This window comes from Dasypus novemcinctus, chromosome 7 (genome assembly GCF_030445035.2).
Source record: "Dasypus novemcinctus isolate mDasNov1 chromosome 7, mDasNov1.1.hap2, whole genome shotgun sequence".
In the NCBI taxonomy this organism is placed as follows: domain Eukaryota; kingdom Metazoa; phylum Chordata; class Mammalia; order Cingulata; family Dasypodidae; genus Dasypus; species Dasypus novemcinctus.
The window spans coordinates 3807673-3826499 of NC_080679.1; the positions used below are offsets into that span (position 1 = coordinate 3807673).

Consider the following 18827-nt stretch of genomic DNA (forward strand, 5'->3'; position numbering starts at 1 on the left):
TTGCAAGAGCTTTAAAAGCAAAACTAAGTGTAGCAAATTAAACCTATCTACTAGGCTAAAGAATTAAGAATCAGTTTGCCTAGTAATTTCCCAGTTTAAACCTTTGTCAGCCATAAAATGCAAAAAAAAAAAACAACAACAAAGATTAGGTTAATTTTCACATAAGAAAAATGTTAATGTAACCTGGCAGCCTGCTGCCTCAGTCTCCCACTCCTAGGTTGAACAGCAGTGGAGGAAACCAGTTTAGGCCAATCCTATGGACAGTAGAAAAATGCCCAAGAAAGAGCTAACTAAGTCTGTGCCATTTCAGCACTAAATTCTATTCCTTATTTAACAAAGGAGAGAGCAGGTAAAAACTAAAATAGTTAGAATGTAATAGAGGAAGCAGTTAAATCAAACTTTTGTGAAAGAAAGTTAAATCTCAGATAAGCTGTAACTTCTAAAGTATCCAATCTATGAAAAAACAGAAAGAGCTTGCATGCTAGGCTTAAGGGTATAAATTGTGTATTTTTCTTTGTTCGTAGCACCAGCCATATCTGGCTCTGCACCCCTTCTTGCAAAATTAAAAATAAATTATTTTCTTCTCCACAATCTAGTGAGCCTTATTTTCTTCCAGAAAATTTCTTTCCAACAAAATAAAGGTAATTAGTGGCTCTATTAACAAATTTCAGTAAATAAAGGAAAGTCCATAAAAACTATGAAAAAATCTTTCCTAAGTTATAATTTTTAAAAAATTAAGTAATTGTGTAATGTGTTTTAAAACCTAGTAGTCAGTATGCATGTGTTTTAAAACCTAGTAGTCAGTATGCTTTTAAATTAATAATTTTCATAACTTAAAAAAAAAAGTTTTTAGCTTCCTGTTAAAAAAAAAGAAAACATTCCTTGCATAAACTATTATGGTTTCAATTTTATTTAACTTGAGTATAATCTCCAATAGTTAATTTATAAACTAAATTAACATTATGTATGAAATCTTTAATGAGTAAAATTAGGCTAAAAAAAAAGATTATAGATATGCTCTCTTAAATAAGGAGTAAATTTCTTTCATTAGTAATTGTAATTTAGTAAGTTTATTTAAACATAAAGTGGCTAGTCAATGTAGTTACAGTCAATTATAAAGAGTTTGTAAAACATCCTCCAACTAAAAATGTTTAAATAGTTCTAGTTCTAGAAAAGTCATTGTTAACTAAAACTTAAATTAAATATTAGTAGCAGAAATAACTTCATAATAATAAACCTGTCTGAAGGCCACTGCAAAGTACACATTTAAGTAAATAATAATAAAAAGTTATCTTAATTATATTAGAAGTCTTCTGTTTTCATTTTAACAATGAAAAATAATATTTTTCCTCTATTACTAAAGTAAAGTACCTACTGTTATCTTCATAATAAAATTGTGTAAGTAAACAGTCATTTAATATATATGTTGCATTAAATTGTTTAAAATATATATAAACAAAAAATAAACGTTAACATTATCAAACTCTTGTGCATTCGAACCAGGCCTTGTATACATTACAAGTGGCCTCTCCATGTGAGTTATTAGCTAGGCTAGTCACTAACCCCTCAATTAAAAATATGTGCTATATCAGTCTCTAGTTCTGCTCCTGAAGTCGATAGAAACTATATAGAAACAAGCTCCTGCAGCCAATAATAACTCAGTACAGCCAAGTGTACAATGAATATCGCCTCCAGACTGGCACTATTCCATAGTGCCAAAGAGCACTATGCACCAGGCTAGTAGAATACTGGAAAATCTCTCTAAGATAAAGGATGCTGCAACTTGCTCACTGCGTTGAAGAACATGCTAAGTAGAGCCATGATACCAGGATACTTTAAGTAAAACTTAAACACAATTAGCATTATAGCCTGCTCTCATGGAGAAATAACATGTAAAGTATTACAAACCTGAAACTCAAAACTAATAATTGCAACTCTAAATCCTTATGCATTAAGTAATACATTAGTTAATATTAAGTGCTGTACTTTTATCCTGTACTAAATATATGCCTAATAATTGTAATGTTATCTTTTCTATTTTGGATCAAGTGCAGAAGTATATTAAACATGTTAAATTCCTAGTAAAATAATTTTCTAAACAGTTAATAACATGTCTATAGAATAAAGTAGCAGTCTCAGCCAGTCTCAGTCAACTTCTATATTCTGCTGTACTCTGCTGTGTAGCAAAAGTGAGGCTTGCTTGCTAATAGTGAGTCACCTATTGAACAAGTCAAAATTGCTAAAAATTGTACAATGAAAACCAAAGTGTAAAAATCTTTATTCTATAGTTCTAATCACTCCCACAGGTGAAAACTAAGAGTATTTCCAAATTAGTGTTCTAATCCTGAGTAAAGCCAATTGCCCAAGGAGTGCCAGTTCACCAGGAGCATCTAACAGAGCAAATAAGTGTCAATCATTAAACAGCTTAGAATGTATCTTCAAACAAAGCTAAGTGTCTGTTGCAATTTCTCTCTAAAAATGAATAACTTAAAAAAGAATATATATGCTGTTCCCACCAGCTTTTAAAAAATGCCATCTTTATAAGCACCTAACCTTGTCTACCTCTGTAATCCAATGTGTCCTCTTTTAAAAACAAGTATTCCAAATTTTTAATTAAGTTTGTTTCTTTCAGAGTGAACATCTTATTAACCATATAAAAACTTCATCCAACTTCGTACAGAATGCCAGATCCATCTTCCTCCAGTTAAAATAAATTAAAGAGTTTTACACCTTATTAGGCAATGACTACAGCCCATGGCCAGCAGGAAGCAGTTACAGAAAAGAAATGGTCTCCCTTCAGCACCCCTTTTAAATTAAAGGTGTAAACTCTTTAAAAATAAAATAAAAGTAATAGATGGATCTAAAACCTAACTGAAAATCCACGTGAGTGCCAGTAGCAGCAAAATAACTGCAGAAAGCTCCTGCCCAAGATTCTGCTGTCCAAAATAAAAAGTTCTAAACTTCTAAAAACAGTCCTGGATGCTGTACTAAAAACTAATAAATAATCAATCAAAACAACAAACAGCCATCCACCTCATAGCTCCAACAATAATTATGCCAAAGCTTAACAAGTTAAACTTTGGCAAAAAGGGGGGAATAATGTGGGCTATGGGTGGAAGGCTCTTTGTCTCTTCAGAGATAACTAAGTTGTTTAACTTATGAGTGTGAAACAGTAAGAGGCTGCAGTCCTGCCCTTAGGGACAGTGGCAGCAGCTCCAGTCCCAGGAAATGTTTAACAATGCAAGGGCTATAAACTTTAAGTATTTAGGGGAAATGCAAAAAGCAAATATGCTAAAAGCTTATCTAAAATATCTAGAGTCCATGCTAAAAGCTTACCTAAGATGTAGAAGAGATATATGCTAATTAAAGCCTATTAAAAACTAAAACAAAAGAACCATTTGGCCTTTCCTCTCTGTATAAAAAACGTTTGAAAATCTTGTTTGAGGCTCGGAATTCAAACAAAAGTTCCCGAGTCCAGCCGGCCGTCAATAAACCATTTTTCCTTCTCAAAATCATTCCTGAGTCCTAGCCTCTCTATACTCAAATAATTAAACTTCTCTTAAATTCTACAACATGAGGACAACATGGAATGGACCACCCTGTGCTCAGGTTTTGGCCTCATCAATCACCTTCTTCTGCCCTCCTCCCACCTCACCCCAACTGCTGGAGATGAGGTGACCTGCACAAGTGTGGATCCCTTGGCCCTTGCTGATTGAAGCTCCAAGGTCTTGTCCAGGGAGGGGGCTCCATGGCTGGTGGATGCAAGCCTGCAGGATGGAACCAGCGAGGGCAACAGGGGACGGGCTCCACACACTTCACCAGGGAGCCCTCAGGCAGGCGGAGGCCGGCCCAGCCCCAGAGGCTCTGAGGACATGGCTATGCTAATTGCAGAGTGGGGCAGTCACAGGGAGGGCCGGCTAATTGGACCCTGGAGTCTCCATGCTCTGGTAGAAAAAGCCACCACTGTTCTCCCCCAGCTCCTCTGTTGGCCCCTTCTCAAAGTCACCATGCTGGTCAGGGAGCTGCTGGACGTCAGGAGAAGTTGACCCCCTCCCTGGCCAGCAGCTCAGCGGTTCACAGGAGAATTCCAGACTCACCAGGTAGGACACAAGCCTTTCCCCGCTGCTCCCCAACTCCCTCCATGTAAGTCAGAGCATGTGTCCATGGGCCATGGAGCGCAAGTGGAGCTGCAGGTGTGTGTGTGAGGTCGGCACCCCACCTTGCCTGCCCACACTCAACTGGGCAGGGGCCGTGGGGCTCTGCAGCCCCATAGCCGGTCCAGGACAAGGGCTCCATCGACAGCCCAGCATCCCTGGGTACAATGTGGAGCCCCCATTTCTACCATCTTCTCCAGCTCTCCAGCACCCCTGGGCCACCCAGCTGGGGACATCAGCCTCCCAGATCCCAGGCCTGAATCCCAAAGTTCTTGCTGGACAGAGCTGGGAGCAGAGCACATGGCTGTGAGCAGACAGTGTGAACGGCCAGGCCGGCCCTGCCCTCCCACAGTGCCTGAAGACCATGCTTTCTGGGGAACAGAAGCTGTCACTGTCCCCTCACAGGTTTCCTTAAAGACCTAACCTGAGCAGGAGCTCCCCATGCAGCATGAGCTTCTCTGGGTAGCGCTTTGGAGACCCTTGCCTTCCATGAGAGGGGTCCGGGCTTCTTCCCTGACGTCCTCTCCGCCTTTCAGGCTCTGTTCAGGTCCAGGGAGGAAGGAGCAAGTCAGGAGCAGGCCAGCGAGCCAGCGGGGACCCCGGTGGTGGGAGGGGGCGGGGCAGCCCAGACTGGAGGCGGTCAGCAGCAGCCCGCAGCGCCAACCTCGCAGCTGGCACCAGTGCACACAGCTGGGTGGGATGTCAGCCTCAGGGAGGCAGCGCGCGGGAGGAGGAAATCACCACTGCCTGTGCAACGTTTCTGTGTCTAAAATTCCTCCAAAATGAAAAGCTTGTTTAAAAAAACGTATAGCTATTGTCTAATTGCAGATGGATAGAGCTTGCTCTAAAGGCTCCTGAATGTGTAAATAAAGAACATTGGTATTTTTCAATCATTGGGCTTAACCAGCATTTAATCAATGACCGCTTTCCACTATCCAATAAGAGCCCGGGTTTATATGTGGGAAGAGGAGAACGGGGACGGAGCCCCCTGGAAAAGCCCAGCAGGGGAGTGGACGCAGCTCAGTGGTGGAGCACCTGCTTCCCATGGACGAGGTCCTGGGTTCAATCCCCCGTACCTCCTAAAAACACACAAGAAAACAGTAAATGGTCCCCCTCTCATCTTCATGCCCTGTCCAGGGGTCCGTGTCCTGCCAGCGGGAGTATCAGCTCCACAGGGAGGGGTTGTTGGTGTCTCCAAGCCCCAGCTGCCCCCGTGCCCCGAGTTTTGTTACAGGAAGTGATTCTCAAGGAAAGAAGAGTAGCCGGCAGCAGGCCGCCAGCAGCACAGGCCGTCGGGGCCCGCCAGGGGTCCAGCTGCTCTGCCGGGTCAGCGGGGGGAGGGGCGCCTGCGCGGACCAGGACGAGCTGAGGCAGGAGGCCCCGCAGCACCTGAGAGCTGGGGCTTCCAGGAGGGGAGCTCCTGTTCCCCCCAGCCAGCCCTGTTTGCTGGGCACGTGGGGTTCACCCAACAGCTTTGTTGTGTGTAAATGAAGATGCAGGACCTGGATTATTTCAGATACCCACAGGCAGGTTTCTCTAGAGTATTCTTCATTGAATATATGAAATCACCAAGGCTGCCCTAAAGTATGACCACACAACGGGTGCCTGGAACAACAGAAATTTATCCTCCCATCCCCATTCTAAGGCCGGAATCGGAAACCAGGTATGGCAGGCAGTGCCCCTCTGTGCTGAGGGTGCCCTCCGGGTCCTCCACGTTCTGGGGCTCCAGGCACCCTTGACTGTGCAGCACCCCCCAGCCCTGCCCACCCTGTCCCGTGGCCTACCTCCCTCCATGTCTCCGTGTCTCTGGCCCCTTCCTCCTCTTCTAGGGAGCCCTGCCACGGGACTTAGGGCCCTCCCTCACCATTGCGATCTCATCGTGGCGTTCACAGCAAGCACGCCTCAAAGACCCTATCTCCAAGTCAGGTCACAATCTCAGGTTCTGGTTGGACATGAACTTGAGGAGACCATTCACCCTGTGTCCATAAGTTCTTCTTTCTAGTTACTCCCTCCCTCTCAAGACCAGAGCAGGTGGGGTTTGGTGGGGCCTCTCAGGACAAGGTCAATGCTGCCCGAGCACGCCCCTGTGTGCCCTGCTCCCAGCACGCTGCGTGGTGCCATCGCATCCCAGAGGCCACCAATATCAAGGCTAAGACTGCTGAAGGCTCAGAAGGTAGTTAGCAGTTTTTAGCAAATCTGTTTTTAATTTTTTTTATTGTTTTTTTAGAAATAAAGATACTGCACACTCAATAGACCACAGTATAGTGTAAACATAAATTTTAGGTGAACTGAACAACCAAAAAATTGAAATTCTTCACTTTCTTCTGGTGGTATGGTACTGAACGTGAAATATTTCCGCGTATGTCTGTATGCCTGTATATGCACATCTGTATCTACATACATTTTATATATATATACATAATTTCTATGACTGTAATGAAACATTACAGATGTTTATTGAAACATCATTCTCTTGCTTTATTTTAGATAATTTGCCATGGTTCCTTTAGTTCTTCAAGATATCTAAGACACTTCATTTACAGTCTGTCTAGAAAGTCCACTGTCTGCTTTCTGCAGTGAGAGTTTCTGTTAGTTTCCTCTCTGATTGGGGCATACTTCCTAGTTTCATTGGATGATTCAATTGTTGTTGTTGAAAACTAGGCATGTGGTTGTGATAATGTGGTAACTGGAAATCAGATTCTTCCCTTTCAGAATCTGTTTCTGTTGCCTGCTGTAGGCTGTGACTGTTTGGTAACTGCATTCATTTTGGGCGGCCACAACAAAATACCACAAACCTGGTTGTTAAAAGAGAAGTGTACTCTTTACAGTTCTGGAGGCTAGAAGTCCAAAGTCGAGGTGTTGGTAGGGCCGTGCCCCCTGCGAGGACTCTAGGGAAGACTCTTTCTTTGCCTCTTCCAGCTTCTGGTAGTTTCCATCTTGGGATTCCCAGATTTGTGGCAGCCTAACTCCAATATCCACACATGGCCTTCTTCACTGTGTGTCTCCAAATCTTTTCCCTAATAATGACACCACTGGCTGGATTTAGAGCCCACCCTAATCCATTAGGAACACAACTTAAATTCATTTTTTTGCAAAAACCCTATTACCAGATGAGGTCACATGATAGGACTGGGGGTCAGGACTTAAACATGTCTTTTGGGTAGACACAACTCTAGCCAGTACAAGGGACTTGACTTTACTATTTTTTGAAGTCTGTATTCTGTGTCATGTGTGGTCTCAGACTTTTCTGTTCCTTTAGCTTCTCATCAACTAGATTTGTGACAGAGATATCTAGTTGGTTGCTGGGAAGAAAGAGAGAATATGAGGTGAGATTTCCCAGCCTTTACACCTTGGCTCTATGCTGGGCTCCTCTCCTAGGCTTAGCAAGGAGGCCACTTAAAACTCTGCCTTAGCATTCACTTCCTATGTGTGCTCAGCCCAGAGATTAGCTGGAGGTGATAGTGCTGGATCCTAGCTCTTTTCTGACCATGTGTCCTGAACTGAATATCTATTTGGCTTCTTATATGCTCCAATACTTACAGGGCAATCAGAGGACCCTTAAATCCCAACGATACTCTTTCCCGAGCTCTTTCTCCAAAGCCTCAGTACTCTACTGCATGCTTCAGCCACAATCTTTTGCCCCAGGCGACTGCAGGTTTTTAGTTGGCTTCGTGATGTTTTCAGGGAATGCACTCCACTTTGACACCCTGAGGGAGTTCCAAATTAGGGAAAACAAAGACAAATGCCTTGTGTCACTCCTTCAGGCATGTTCCAGACAGGCTAGAACATGCGAACACCATTCTTTGTGAATAAGTTCTTGCTTTGCTCCCTCCAGAACCAGGAATCAGGATCCCACACTGGTGACAGACCGTCTTCAAGACCCCTGCATAGCTCGGGAGGGAGCGGGCGAGTGTGAGTAGAGCCTCCCAGACTCCTCCAGTACCGAAGTCACTATGTTTTACAATTCCTAAACCAGGCTCTAGTTTCCCTTCAGTTGACATTTACGTCCACAGACTACCCCTTTCAGCCACAACCACATTCATAAATCAGCAGTGTTAGTTCTACTAACTATAAAGTGTTATCATCAACTCTATTCATGTCCACACTTTTACAATAAATCTTTTTTAAAAATTCTACATACTTTAAGCACTGGCTCCCATTCTTAACCACATTCTCTCTTCTGGTAACCTATACTCTAGAGTTTACCTCTGTGAGTTAACTCATTGTATTTAGTTCAGATTATTGTGGCCACACAATATTTGTCCTTTTGTGTCTGGCTTATTTCACTCAACATAAATCCTCAAGGTTAGTCCATGTTTTCGTATGCATTCCAATTTCTTCTTACAGCTGAATAATAATCCATTGTGTAAATATACTTCATTTATCAGTTGATGGACCCTTGGACTGGTTCCATATTTTGGCAACTGTGAATAATGCTGCTATGAACATCAGTGGGCAAATGTTTGTTTGTGTCCTTGCTTTCAGGTCCTCTGAATATATTCATAGTAACAAGATTGCTGGATCAAATGGAAGTTCTATATTCAGCTTCTTGAGGTACCAGCAAACTGTCTTCCACAGATGCTGCACCATTCTACATTCCCACCAACAGTGAAGGAATGTTCTTATTTCTCCACATCCTCTCCAGCACTTGCAGATGTCAGATTTTTTAATAACGGCATTCTATAAGATAGATAATGGTATATCATTGTAGTTTTGAGCAGCGTTTTCCTAATAGCTTGTGCTTTTGAACATTTTTTCATGAATTTTTGGTCATTTGTATATCCTCTTTGGAAAAATGTCTCTTCAAGTATTTTGCCCATTTTTTAAAACTTGTGTTGCTTGTCTTTTTATCATTGAGTTGAGAATCTCTTTATAACATGGAGATGAAACCCTTATCAGATATGTGGTTTCCAGATATTTTCTCCCACTAAGTAGGCTGCAGTTTTACTTTCTTGACAAAGTTTTTTGAAGAACAAAAGTGTTTCATTTTGCGGAGGTCCCATTTACCTAATTTTTCTTTTGTTGGTCGTGTTTTAGATGTGAAGTTTAAGAAATCTACCACAACATCTTAAAGATATTTCCCTATATTTTCTTCTAGGAGCTTTTTGCTTGTAGCTTTTATATTAGGTATTGAGTTAATTCTTGCATAAAATGTGAGGTAGGAATCCTCTCTCTTTTGGATATGGATATCTAGTTCTCCCAGCATCACTTGTTGAATAGAGTATTCCGGCACAGCTGGTTGGTTTGAAAGCCTTGTCAAAAAATCACTTGAATGAGCACAAAGAAGGGACAAAATGGGGGCAAGGGGTTACCTTCGGGTGGGGTTTTCTGGGTTTGAGGGGGGCTGGGGATGGGCAGAGGGGTAATATTGTCCAAGAAATAGGGGGGAGGGAGGGGCAACATACGAACATGGGAGAGTGTCAGATGTTCGTTGAGAACAAAATGTTGAGTAAAACGTATCAAAGTATAAGTAGGAGGGTTACCTGGTTAGGATGCTCAGGGGGTATGGTCTGATGCGGGACGGACTCCGGAGGGAATAGCTGAAGGCTCATTTTGCCAAGGTGGGTTCTACCATTGGGTGGGGTGGACCCATATCCTGGGGAAGACTAATGCCGTCGAATAGAGAGAACTGTATCTCTTGTGAGAAAGGACGGCTCCCAGGGCATTAGATTGGCAGGTGTTGTGGGCCCTAAGGGAAGGGGAAAATGGATGTGGAATGGATGGAACAAAGGTAAATAGGGGGCAAGAGAGGAGTTATGTGAGAGTACACGAGGATGAATATAAAACAGCTAATATTACACCAAAAACATATAGGGGATGACAGACTAATAATGAAAACCATAAGACAAAACATAGGATAACTAAAAAATTTAGAAAACTGTACAACCTAAAGTATGGACCACATAGTAAGCACAGATGTCACCTTGTTTGAAAACTATAGCTTCGGAATCTGTACATCAGTTTCAGGAAATATGATATGAATAAGTTAAAAGATTATTGCTGTGGAAGGGAAAAGGTTTTATGGTGGATCTGGGGAAGTACTGTATATTGTATATATGAATTTCGGTGATCTAAGACTCTTCTGAAGCTGACATTATGTTGGGATTCACTTTATGGGAAGTTTTGGATCACAGAGTGGTTCAACAATGGCAGCGGAGGAATACTGATATGTGATGTTATGGACAGGATATATATGGTTGACAGGGAGTTATACAGGGCATATGCCCGGGGTATATGGTAATGTCTATATATACTCATAGTGGAAACAATTAAAAACAACAGCTGGGGGGGTACTGGGCTCCTGGCGGGGGGGGGGGGGGGTCACTGTTGTGGGCCCTGGGAGTACAGCGGCAATCCTCCAGGTGCAACGGCAAGAACCAGGAAGGAAGGAGGGCCCAACAGTGGGCTCTTGATACTAATGGCTACACTTTTGAGCCTATACACCTGCAATAAGAACAAGGCCTAGAGTAGCATTGTGCCTGGGGGTTTCCTCCTGACAGCCTTCATGTTACTCAAATGTGGCCACTCTCACAGCCAAACTCAGCATGTAGATGCGATGCATTCCCCCCAGCGTGGGACATGACACCCGGGGATGAGCCTCCCTGGCACCGAGGGATCACTACCACATACCAGCTGAAGATGCAACTAGAAAATGATCTTGAATTAAAGGTTCAATGCGGATCAGCAGAATATACCTGTCTACATGTAATAACATGACTTCGGGAAGCTGTTTGACCTAATGTAAGGGGGAAATGGAAAGGAGAAATGAGATTATAAGGCTGTGAGTCTCTAAAAAAGAGTCTGGAGGTTGTCAGAAGGAATACCCCTATGTACAACTGAACAGAGTCTAAGAGACAGATAAGGTAGATACAACCCCAGGTATTGGTTCTTTTGAGGGATAAAGAGACCCACGGGTTCTATGGTCATGGCAGAAGGGGTTCATTGCCAGGACAGATGGCCCTTCTTTGGAGCTGGTGTTTCTGCGTGATGGAATTGGACTCAGAAGGGATCTCTTTTCACAAGACTTGCATGCTACTTTATTGGAATTGTAGTTGGTGCTGGGTTTAAGATATATGTAGGGGATTTGAATCTCTGGACTGATAATATGACACCCAGGCCCAGAGCCTCAACAGACTTCAGCTCCTACACTTTGATTTATTGGACTTACTCCACTCAGCTAACATGGAGTTGAAGAAGGTCAACCACCACAACATGGAGCCTAGAGTGTCTACAACTGGAAGCGGGAGGAGTGCATCCAGTACCCATGTGGAATCTAAGCCCTCACTTGACACAGGTGTGCAATGGACACAACCAATCCAATGTCCACAGAGAAAATGTGGAATGGGTGTGGGAAGGGTAGCCATGGTGGCTGCTGGGTGTGGGGAATGGGAGGAAGAGATGAGATGTGGAGGCGTTTTCGGGACATGGAGTTGTCCTGGATGGTGCTTCACGGACAATTACGGGACATTGTAGATCCCCCCAGGGCCCACTGGATGGAACGTGAGAGAGTCTGGGCTATGATGTGGACCATTGACTATGGGGTGCAGTGATGCTCAGAGATGAACTTACCAGGTGCAATGGATGTGTCATGATGATGGGAGAGAGTGTTGCTGTGGGGGGAGTGAGGGGCGGGGGCGGTGGGGTTGAATGGGACCTCATATTTTTTTAATGTAATTTTTAAATAAATAAATAAATAAATAAATAAATAATAAAATAAAGCTGAAGAATAGAAAAAAAAAAAAAATCACTTGACCATAGATGTGAGGGTCTATTTCTGCATTCTTGATTCAGTTCCACTGGTCAATATGTCTATTTTTATACTAGAAACATACTGTTTTAATCTCTGTAGCTAAGTAATATGCTTTAAAGTCAGGAATTGACATCCTCCAACATAGTTCTGTTTTAAAGACAATTTAGGCTACTTGGTGTGCCTTACTCTTTCAAATAAACTTGAAAATTTTATAGCCTTTTATGCTTACACAGTGATATTTTGCAGACACATGGCTCCCAAGGACCAAACAATGAGAGGAGAGAATGCCACCAAGGTCAGTGTGTTCATCCTGGTGGGCTTCCCCACGACCCCTGGGCTGCAGTACGTGCTCTTCCTTCTCTTCCTGCTCATGTACCTCTTTGTCCTGGTGGAGAACCTGGCCATCATCCTCACCATCTGGAGCAGCAACTCCCTCCATCGGCCCATGTACTACTTTCTGTGTATCATGTCCTCCTTGGAGATCTGGTACGTGTGTGACATCATCCCCAAGATGTTAGACGGGTTCCTCCTGCAACACAAAAGCATCTCTTTCATAGGATGCATGATTCAGCTCTATTTCTTCAGCTCGCTGGTGTGCACTGAGTGTGTGCTCCTGGCTTCCATGGCCTATGACCGCTACGTGGCCATCTGCCACCCACTGCGCTACGCAGTCATCATGTCCACTGGCTTCTGCTTCCAGCTCGTGGGCTTTTCCTTTGCGAGTGGCTTCACCATCTCCATGATCAAGATCTACTTTATCTCCAGTGCCACATTCTGTGGCTCCAATGTCCTGAACCACTTCTTCTGTGACATTTCCCCCATCCTCAAGCTGGCCTGCACAGACTTCTCAACTGCAGAACTGGTCGACTTCATCCTGGCCTTCATCATCTTACTTTTCCCACTCATGGCCACCGTGATGTCCTATGTCCACATCACCCTGGCTGTCCTGCGCATCCCCTCCACCACTGGCCGCTGGAGAGCCTTCTCCACCTGTGCGTCCCACCTCATGGTGGTCACCATCTTCTACACAGCTTTGGTTTTCATGTACGTTCGACCCCATGCCATTGATTCTCGGAGCTCAAACAAACTTATTTCTGTTCTGTACACTGTCCTCACCCCCATCCTGAACCCCTTGATCTACTGCCTGAGGAACAAAGAATTTAAGGATGCCTTGAAGAAGGCTTTGGGCTTAGGTCAAGCTCCACTCTAGTATGCCACGCCTTGGCATTCAACCTTTCTAGAATATCCCTGGGACACACAGCCTGTCTGATGAGGCTACTTAATTTGTAATAATGGAAATTCCTTATGTTATTGTAATATTTCATATTTTGAAAAGTATTTCCTTTCATCAGCCCACAGAGATGAATATCGTTGGTGTTGCAAATGAATTGTTCTCCTCATTTTATATGTGAGCAAAGCGGGACTTTGGCCAAGTTTAACAAATCTCCTCATCTTCAAAACCACCCTGCATATTTTGGGAAAGAGCAAAGCATAGTAGATTTTAATATCCTAAAGAAATGACAGTATTTTATACCAAGGACATACTCTTTGGAAATGAGTTCTGACTATCCGCAAAGCAAAGCATATCGAGGGGTGGTAAACAGAAGACTTCCTTGTGTTCCCTCTAATGGTCCTGGGCTGGGGCCAGCTGCTCCATTTTCAAACCCAAACCCCATCCTCACCCCCGGTCAGCTGTGGGGGGAATAAACAACTGTCTTATTCCCGTGTGGTGAGCCTGGCTGTCCTTGGGCATGGGCAGATGTCCTAGGTGGCAGGGATGGGCCTGCCTCTTCCTTTGTGGACCATCACATCCCAATATACGGTCTGGGGCCCAGAGGATGATCCATAGACATTGGTTGAAATAACACCAAGGGCACAAAAAGAGGGTCCTCCTACCTGCTGGGCAACAATCCTACCGCTTTCAAGACCCCAGCCTCATTTCCCCGGAACTTTGTTCAGGGTCCTGAAAACAGAGCTCCTGTCCTGAGGATAAGGGTTCAGTGGGGAGTGGGCATGCAGCACCCCTCTCCCCAGGTGCTGTTAGACCCTACCCCGGGCCTGTTTGATCAGGACCACAGGAAGAGTGCCCACATGTGTAAGATGTGAGAACCTTAAAGAGTTAACTCTGATAATCTCCGGGAACACCTAATGTCTCAGAAAATGGAGAACAGGTTTTAAGGCCGAGCAGGGGCCTATGTCCCAGGACAGCATCTGGACATGTGGAGGCAGGTGCAGGGGCCTGCTCAGAATGGACAGTTCCTGACTGCCACGCCATGAGTTCCCTGGCTGCCCATGCCTCGGTAGTTGTCCCTGTCTTCTCTACCCGTGGATGCTCCATGCTCCCACCATCCTGGAAGTCCCACACGTGAAAGAAGCACAGCCCTGTGAGCATTTGCTGGTCACTATTTGAGAACATATTATAGAAAGTAATGAAACCAGAGTGTGGCTGTGGCCCCGTCCTCAGCCCTCCACCAGCAGTGGTTTGTGCCTTACAATTTTGAACTCAGATGGCATTGGGGGCTGCTTTGACTCTGGACCCTGGCCCTCCACAGTCGAGTGTTTATTTGCTCATTCATTCACAGTGGTTCATTACTGACTGATTTACTTGCTGGCATGTGAGGCGGCTTGGAGCTTTGTACTCCAGAAAGCCAAGTTCTTTAACTTACTCCATTCCTGTGGAGGTGAAGCCTAAATAGGACCTTTTGACAAGGTTACTTCATTTAAGGGATGGCCCAGTTGAATCAGTATGTGTTTTAATCCTCTTACTGAAGACTTATAAGGAAGGTCACAGAGAGAGAGAAAGAGAGAGAGCGAAAGCCACATGGAGCAGCCAGAGGCTGGAGGTCAACAGACCCTGGAAGAGAAAGAAGCCAGGATGGGCAGCCATGTCCACTGCCATGTGAGAGGAGCCCAGGACCAAGGGTCTCTGGCAGCCAGTCCCAGAAAGCCACTTGGGAATAAGACATTTCCTTCATCATGCCTGGACTTCTCATAACCTCAAACCTGTGATCAAAGAAATGATTCCACCTCTGCTCTGTTTCCAACACTCCCTCCTGACCAGCTGTCGCTAACTTCACCTTGATGGTCTATGGCTCTCCCAGGTCCCTGCGCTGTTGCAAACCCAAGCCAACGCACCAAGTCTCAGCAGCTCCCACCACAGCCTCAGCCACCTCTGAACTGGCCTTGAGAGTTGAGGTCAGTAATTGACTAAATACAGAAAGCTCATCTAGACCAGAACTTGATGATCAGTGGGCTAGGCAAGATCCTGTAGGCCCTCCAGGCAGCTTCTCCTTTGGACAAGCCAGTGTCCATCCCAGTGGCCACGATGCCAGGTCTTCTCCAAGCCTGCTCATAAGGACCACTCTTGACCCCTCAGGGACCACTCCAGCTGGAGCAGCTCTTTGCACAGGAAGGGAGTACAGGTGCATCGATCTGGAGCTTTGGCTACTGCTCTACGTCCCACTGCCAACGATGAATGTCTACAATCCTCCATACTCTCAGCACAGAAAACTCAGCTCCTGTCCTCCGTCCCCTCTGATGGAGATCTTGAACCCGATTCAGGTAAATATCACTCAGTAGTCTGCCTCTTGCCCCACCTCTGAGATGCTTCATGTCCCTGTATGACATGCATCTTGTCTGTCCAGCTCCAGCTCTGAGTCCTTCCCACAGCCCACACACCCTCTGTGGCTCCATGCAGTCAAAGCAGTGTGAGGACTGGCCCTTCAGAAGCTGTGGTGGGATGCCCGCTCCCATCCCCTGGCTGTGTGGGCCCTGGAGTGACAGCCTCGTGTGCAGTGGCTCCTCTGGGTCCCGATGTTCCCACTGGTTCTCGAGGCAGGCTCCTGTCCCTACATTGTTAGAGGGGGCCTGAGGCCAGGTGTGGCCATCCTGGTGTCCACTGCTTGGAGCTCCCAAAGTTCTGAGAGTAGGTTTGTCCCTACCTGGCTGGGTGGGAAAAAATGGTCAGTTTTCCAGAAACCATTCTTTCTCCTCTGTCCACAACCTACTCTGGCTAATTCACTCTTTCTTTCACCCATGCAAGCATTCACGTGCCTACAGTGACTGACCCCAACCAGGCACTGCGCAGAAAGGAACAAAATGGGCAACAAGCACGGCCCTGGGATTGTCCCAGAGGAAAGAGAAAATACACAGAGAAGTAAGTGTATTTACTTCACTGTATTTACATCAATCACCTGCCCCTGCCCTCCTCCCGCCTCACCCCTGTTGCTGGAGATGAGGTGACCTGCAGAAGTGTGGACCCCTTGGCCCTTGCTGATTGCAGCCCCGAGGGCTTGCCCAGGGAGGGGGCCCCGCGGTTGTGGTTGGCGAGCCTGCAGGATGGAACCAGCGAGGGCAACAGGGGACGGGCTCCACACACTCCACCAGGGAGCCCTCAGGCAGGCGGAGGCCGGCCCAGCCCCAGAGGCCCGGGGGACGTGGCTCCGCTAATTGGCAGAGTGGGGCAGACTCATGGAGGGTGGGGTAATTGGACCCTGGAGTCCCCACGCTCTGGTAGAAAAAAGCCACCACTGTTCTCCCCCAGCTCCTCTGTTGGCCATTTCTCAAGGTCACCGTGGCAGTCAAAGATCTGCTGGACACCGAGAGAAGTTGCCCCTGCCCTGGCCGGCAGCTCAGCGGTTCACAGGAGGCTTCCAGACTCACCAGGTAGGACACAAGCCTTTCCCTGCTGCTCCCCAACTCCCACCCTGTAAGTCAGAGCATGTGTCCACAGGCTGTGGAGCACAGGTGGAGCTGCAGATGTGTGTGTGAGGTCGGCACCCCACCATGCCTGCCCACACCCAAACGGGCAGGGGCTGTGGGGACCCTCTGCAGCCCCATAGCTGGTCCAGGACAAGGGCTCCTGGACGCCCGTCAATGGCCCAGCATCTCTGGGTACAATGTGGAGCCCGCATTTCTACCATATTTTCCAGCTCTCCAGGACTTCTGGGTCACCCAGCTGGGGACATCAGCCTCCCAGATCCCAGGCCTGAATCCTAAATTCTTCCAAGACAGAGCTGGGAGCAGAGCTCATGACTGTGAGCAGACAGTGTGAACGGCCAGGCCGGCCCTGCCCTCCCGCAGCCCCTAAAGACCATGCTTTCTGGGGAACAGAAGCCGTCATTGTCCCCTCACGGGTTTCCTTAAAGACCTAACCTGAGCAGGAGCTCCCCATGCAGCATGAGCTTCTCTGGGTAGCGCTTTGGAGACCCTTGCCTTCCAGGAGAGGGGTCCAGGCTCCTTCCCTGACGTCCTCTCCGCCTTTCAGGCTCTGTTCAGGTCCAGGGAGGAAGGAGCGAGTCAGGAGCAGGCCAGCAGGTCAGCGAGCCAGCGGGGACCCCGGTGGTGGGAGGGGGCGGGGCAGCCCAGACTGGAGGCGGTCAGCAGCAGCCTGCAGCGCCAACCTCGCAGCTGGCACCAGTGCACACAGCTGGGTGGGATGTCAGCCTCAGGGAGGCAGCGCACGGGAGGAGGAAATCACCACTGCCTGTGCAACGTTTCTGTGTCTAAAATTCTTCCAAAATGAAAAGCTTATTTAAAAAAACGTATAGCTATTGTCTAATTGCAGATGGATAGAGCTTGCTCTAAAGGCTCCTGAATGTGTAAATAAAGAACATTGGTATTTTTCAATCATTCTTGGACTTAACCAGCATTTAATCAATGACCGCTTTCCACTATCCAATAAGAGCCCAAGTTTATATGTGGGAAGAGGAGAACAGGGATGGAACCCCTAGAAAAGCCCAGCAGGGGAGTGGACGCAGCCCAGTGGTGGAGCACCTGCTTCCCATGGACGAGGTCCTGGGTTCAATCCCCTGTACCTTCTAAAAACACACAAGAAAACAGTAAATGTCCCCCTCTCATCTTCATGCCCTGTCCAGGGGTCCGTGTCCTGCCAGCGGGAGTATCAGCTCCACAGGGAGGGGTTGTCGGTGTCTCCAACCCCCAGCTGTCCCCGTGCCCCAAGTTTTGTTACAGGAAGTGTTTCTCAAGGAAAAGAAGAGTAGACTAGATGGCAGCAGGGTGCCAGCAGCACAGGCCCTCGGAGCCCGCCAGGGGTCCAGCAGCTCTGCCGGGTCAGCGGGGGGAGGGGCGCCTGCGCGAAACAGGACGAGCTGAGGCAGGAGGCCCCGCAGCGCCTGAGAGCTGGGGCTTCCAGGAGGGGAGCTCCTGTTCCCCCCAGCCAGCCCTGTTTGCTGGGCACGTGGGGTTCACCCAACAGCTTTGTTGTGTGTAAATGAAGATGCAGGACCTGGATTATTTTAAGTGTCCACAGGCAGCCACCTTTAGAACATTCTTCACTGAACAAATGAAGTCACCAAGGCTGCCATAAGGGCATAAGGGGTGACCACACACTGGGTGGCTGGAACAACGGAAATTTATCCCCTTCCCCCCTCCCCAGCTGTCAGGCCAGAATCGGAAACCAGATGTGGCAGGCCATGCCCCTCTGTGCTGGGGGTGCCCTCCGGGTCCTCCATGTTCTGGGGCTCCAGGCACCCTTGACTGTGCAGCAGCCCCCACGCTGCCCGTGCTGTCCCGTGGCCTGCCTCACTCCATGTCTCCGTGTCTCTGGCCCCTTCCTCCTCTTCTAGGGAGCCCTGCCAGGGGACTTAGGGCCCTCCCTCACCACTGCGATCTCATCGTGGTGTTCATAGCAAGCACACCTCGAAGACCCTATCTCCAAGTCAGGCCACAGTCTCAGGCTCTGGGGGAACATGAACTTGGAGTGACCATCCACCCCATATCCTTAAGTTCTCCTGTCCTCTTACACCCTCCCTCTCAAGAGCAGGGCAGGTGGGGATTGGTGGAGCATCTCAGGACAGGGTCAAAGCTGCCCGAACATGCCCCTGAGTGCCCTGCTCCCAGCACGCTGCGTGGTGCCATTGCATCCCAGAGGCCACCAATATCAAGGCTAAGACTGCTGAAGG

At 46.9% G+C, this 18827-nt stretch overlaps 1 protein-coding gene across 1 annotated transcript; it reads left to right on the forward strand.

The window, feature by feature from the left end:
* The first annotated feature begins 12175 nt into the window (after positions 1 to 12175).
* LOC101427266 (olfactory receptor 6B2-like) lies at positions 12176 to 13114 on the forward strand. Its single transcript, XM_004473938.2, has one exon. The coding sequence runs from the start codon at positions 12176 to 12178 to the stop codon at positions 13112 to 13114; it is 939 nt and encodes a 312-aa protein (XP_004473995.2).
* Positions 13115 to 18827: the final 5713 nt, after the last annotated feature.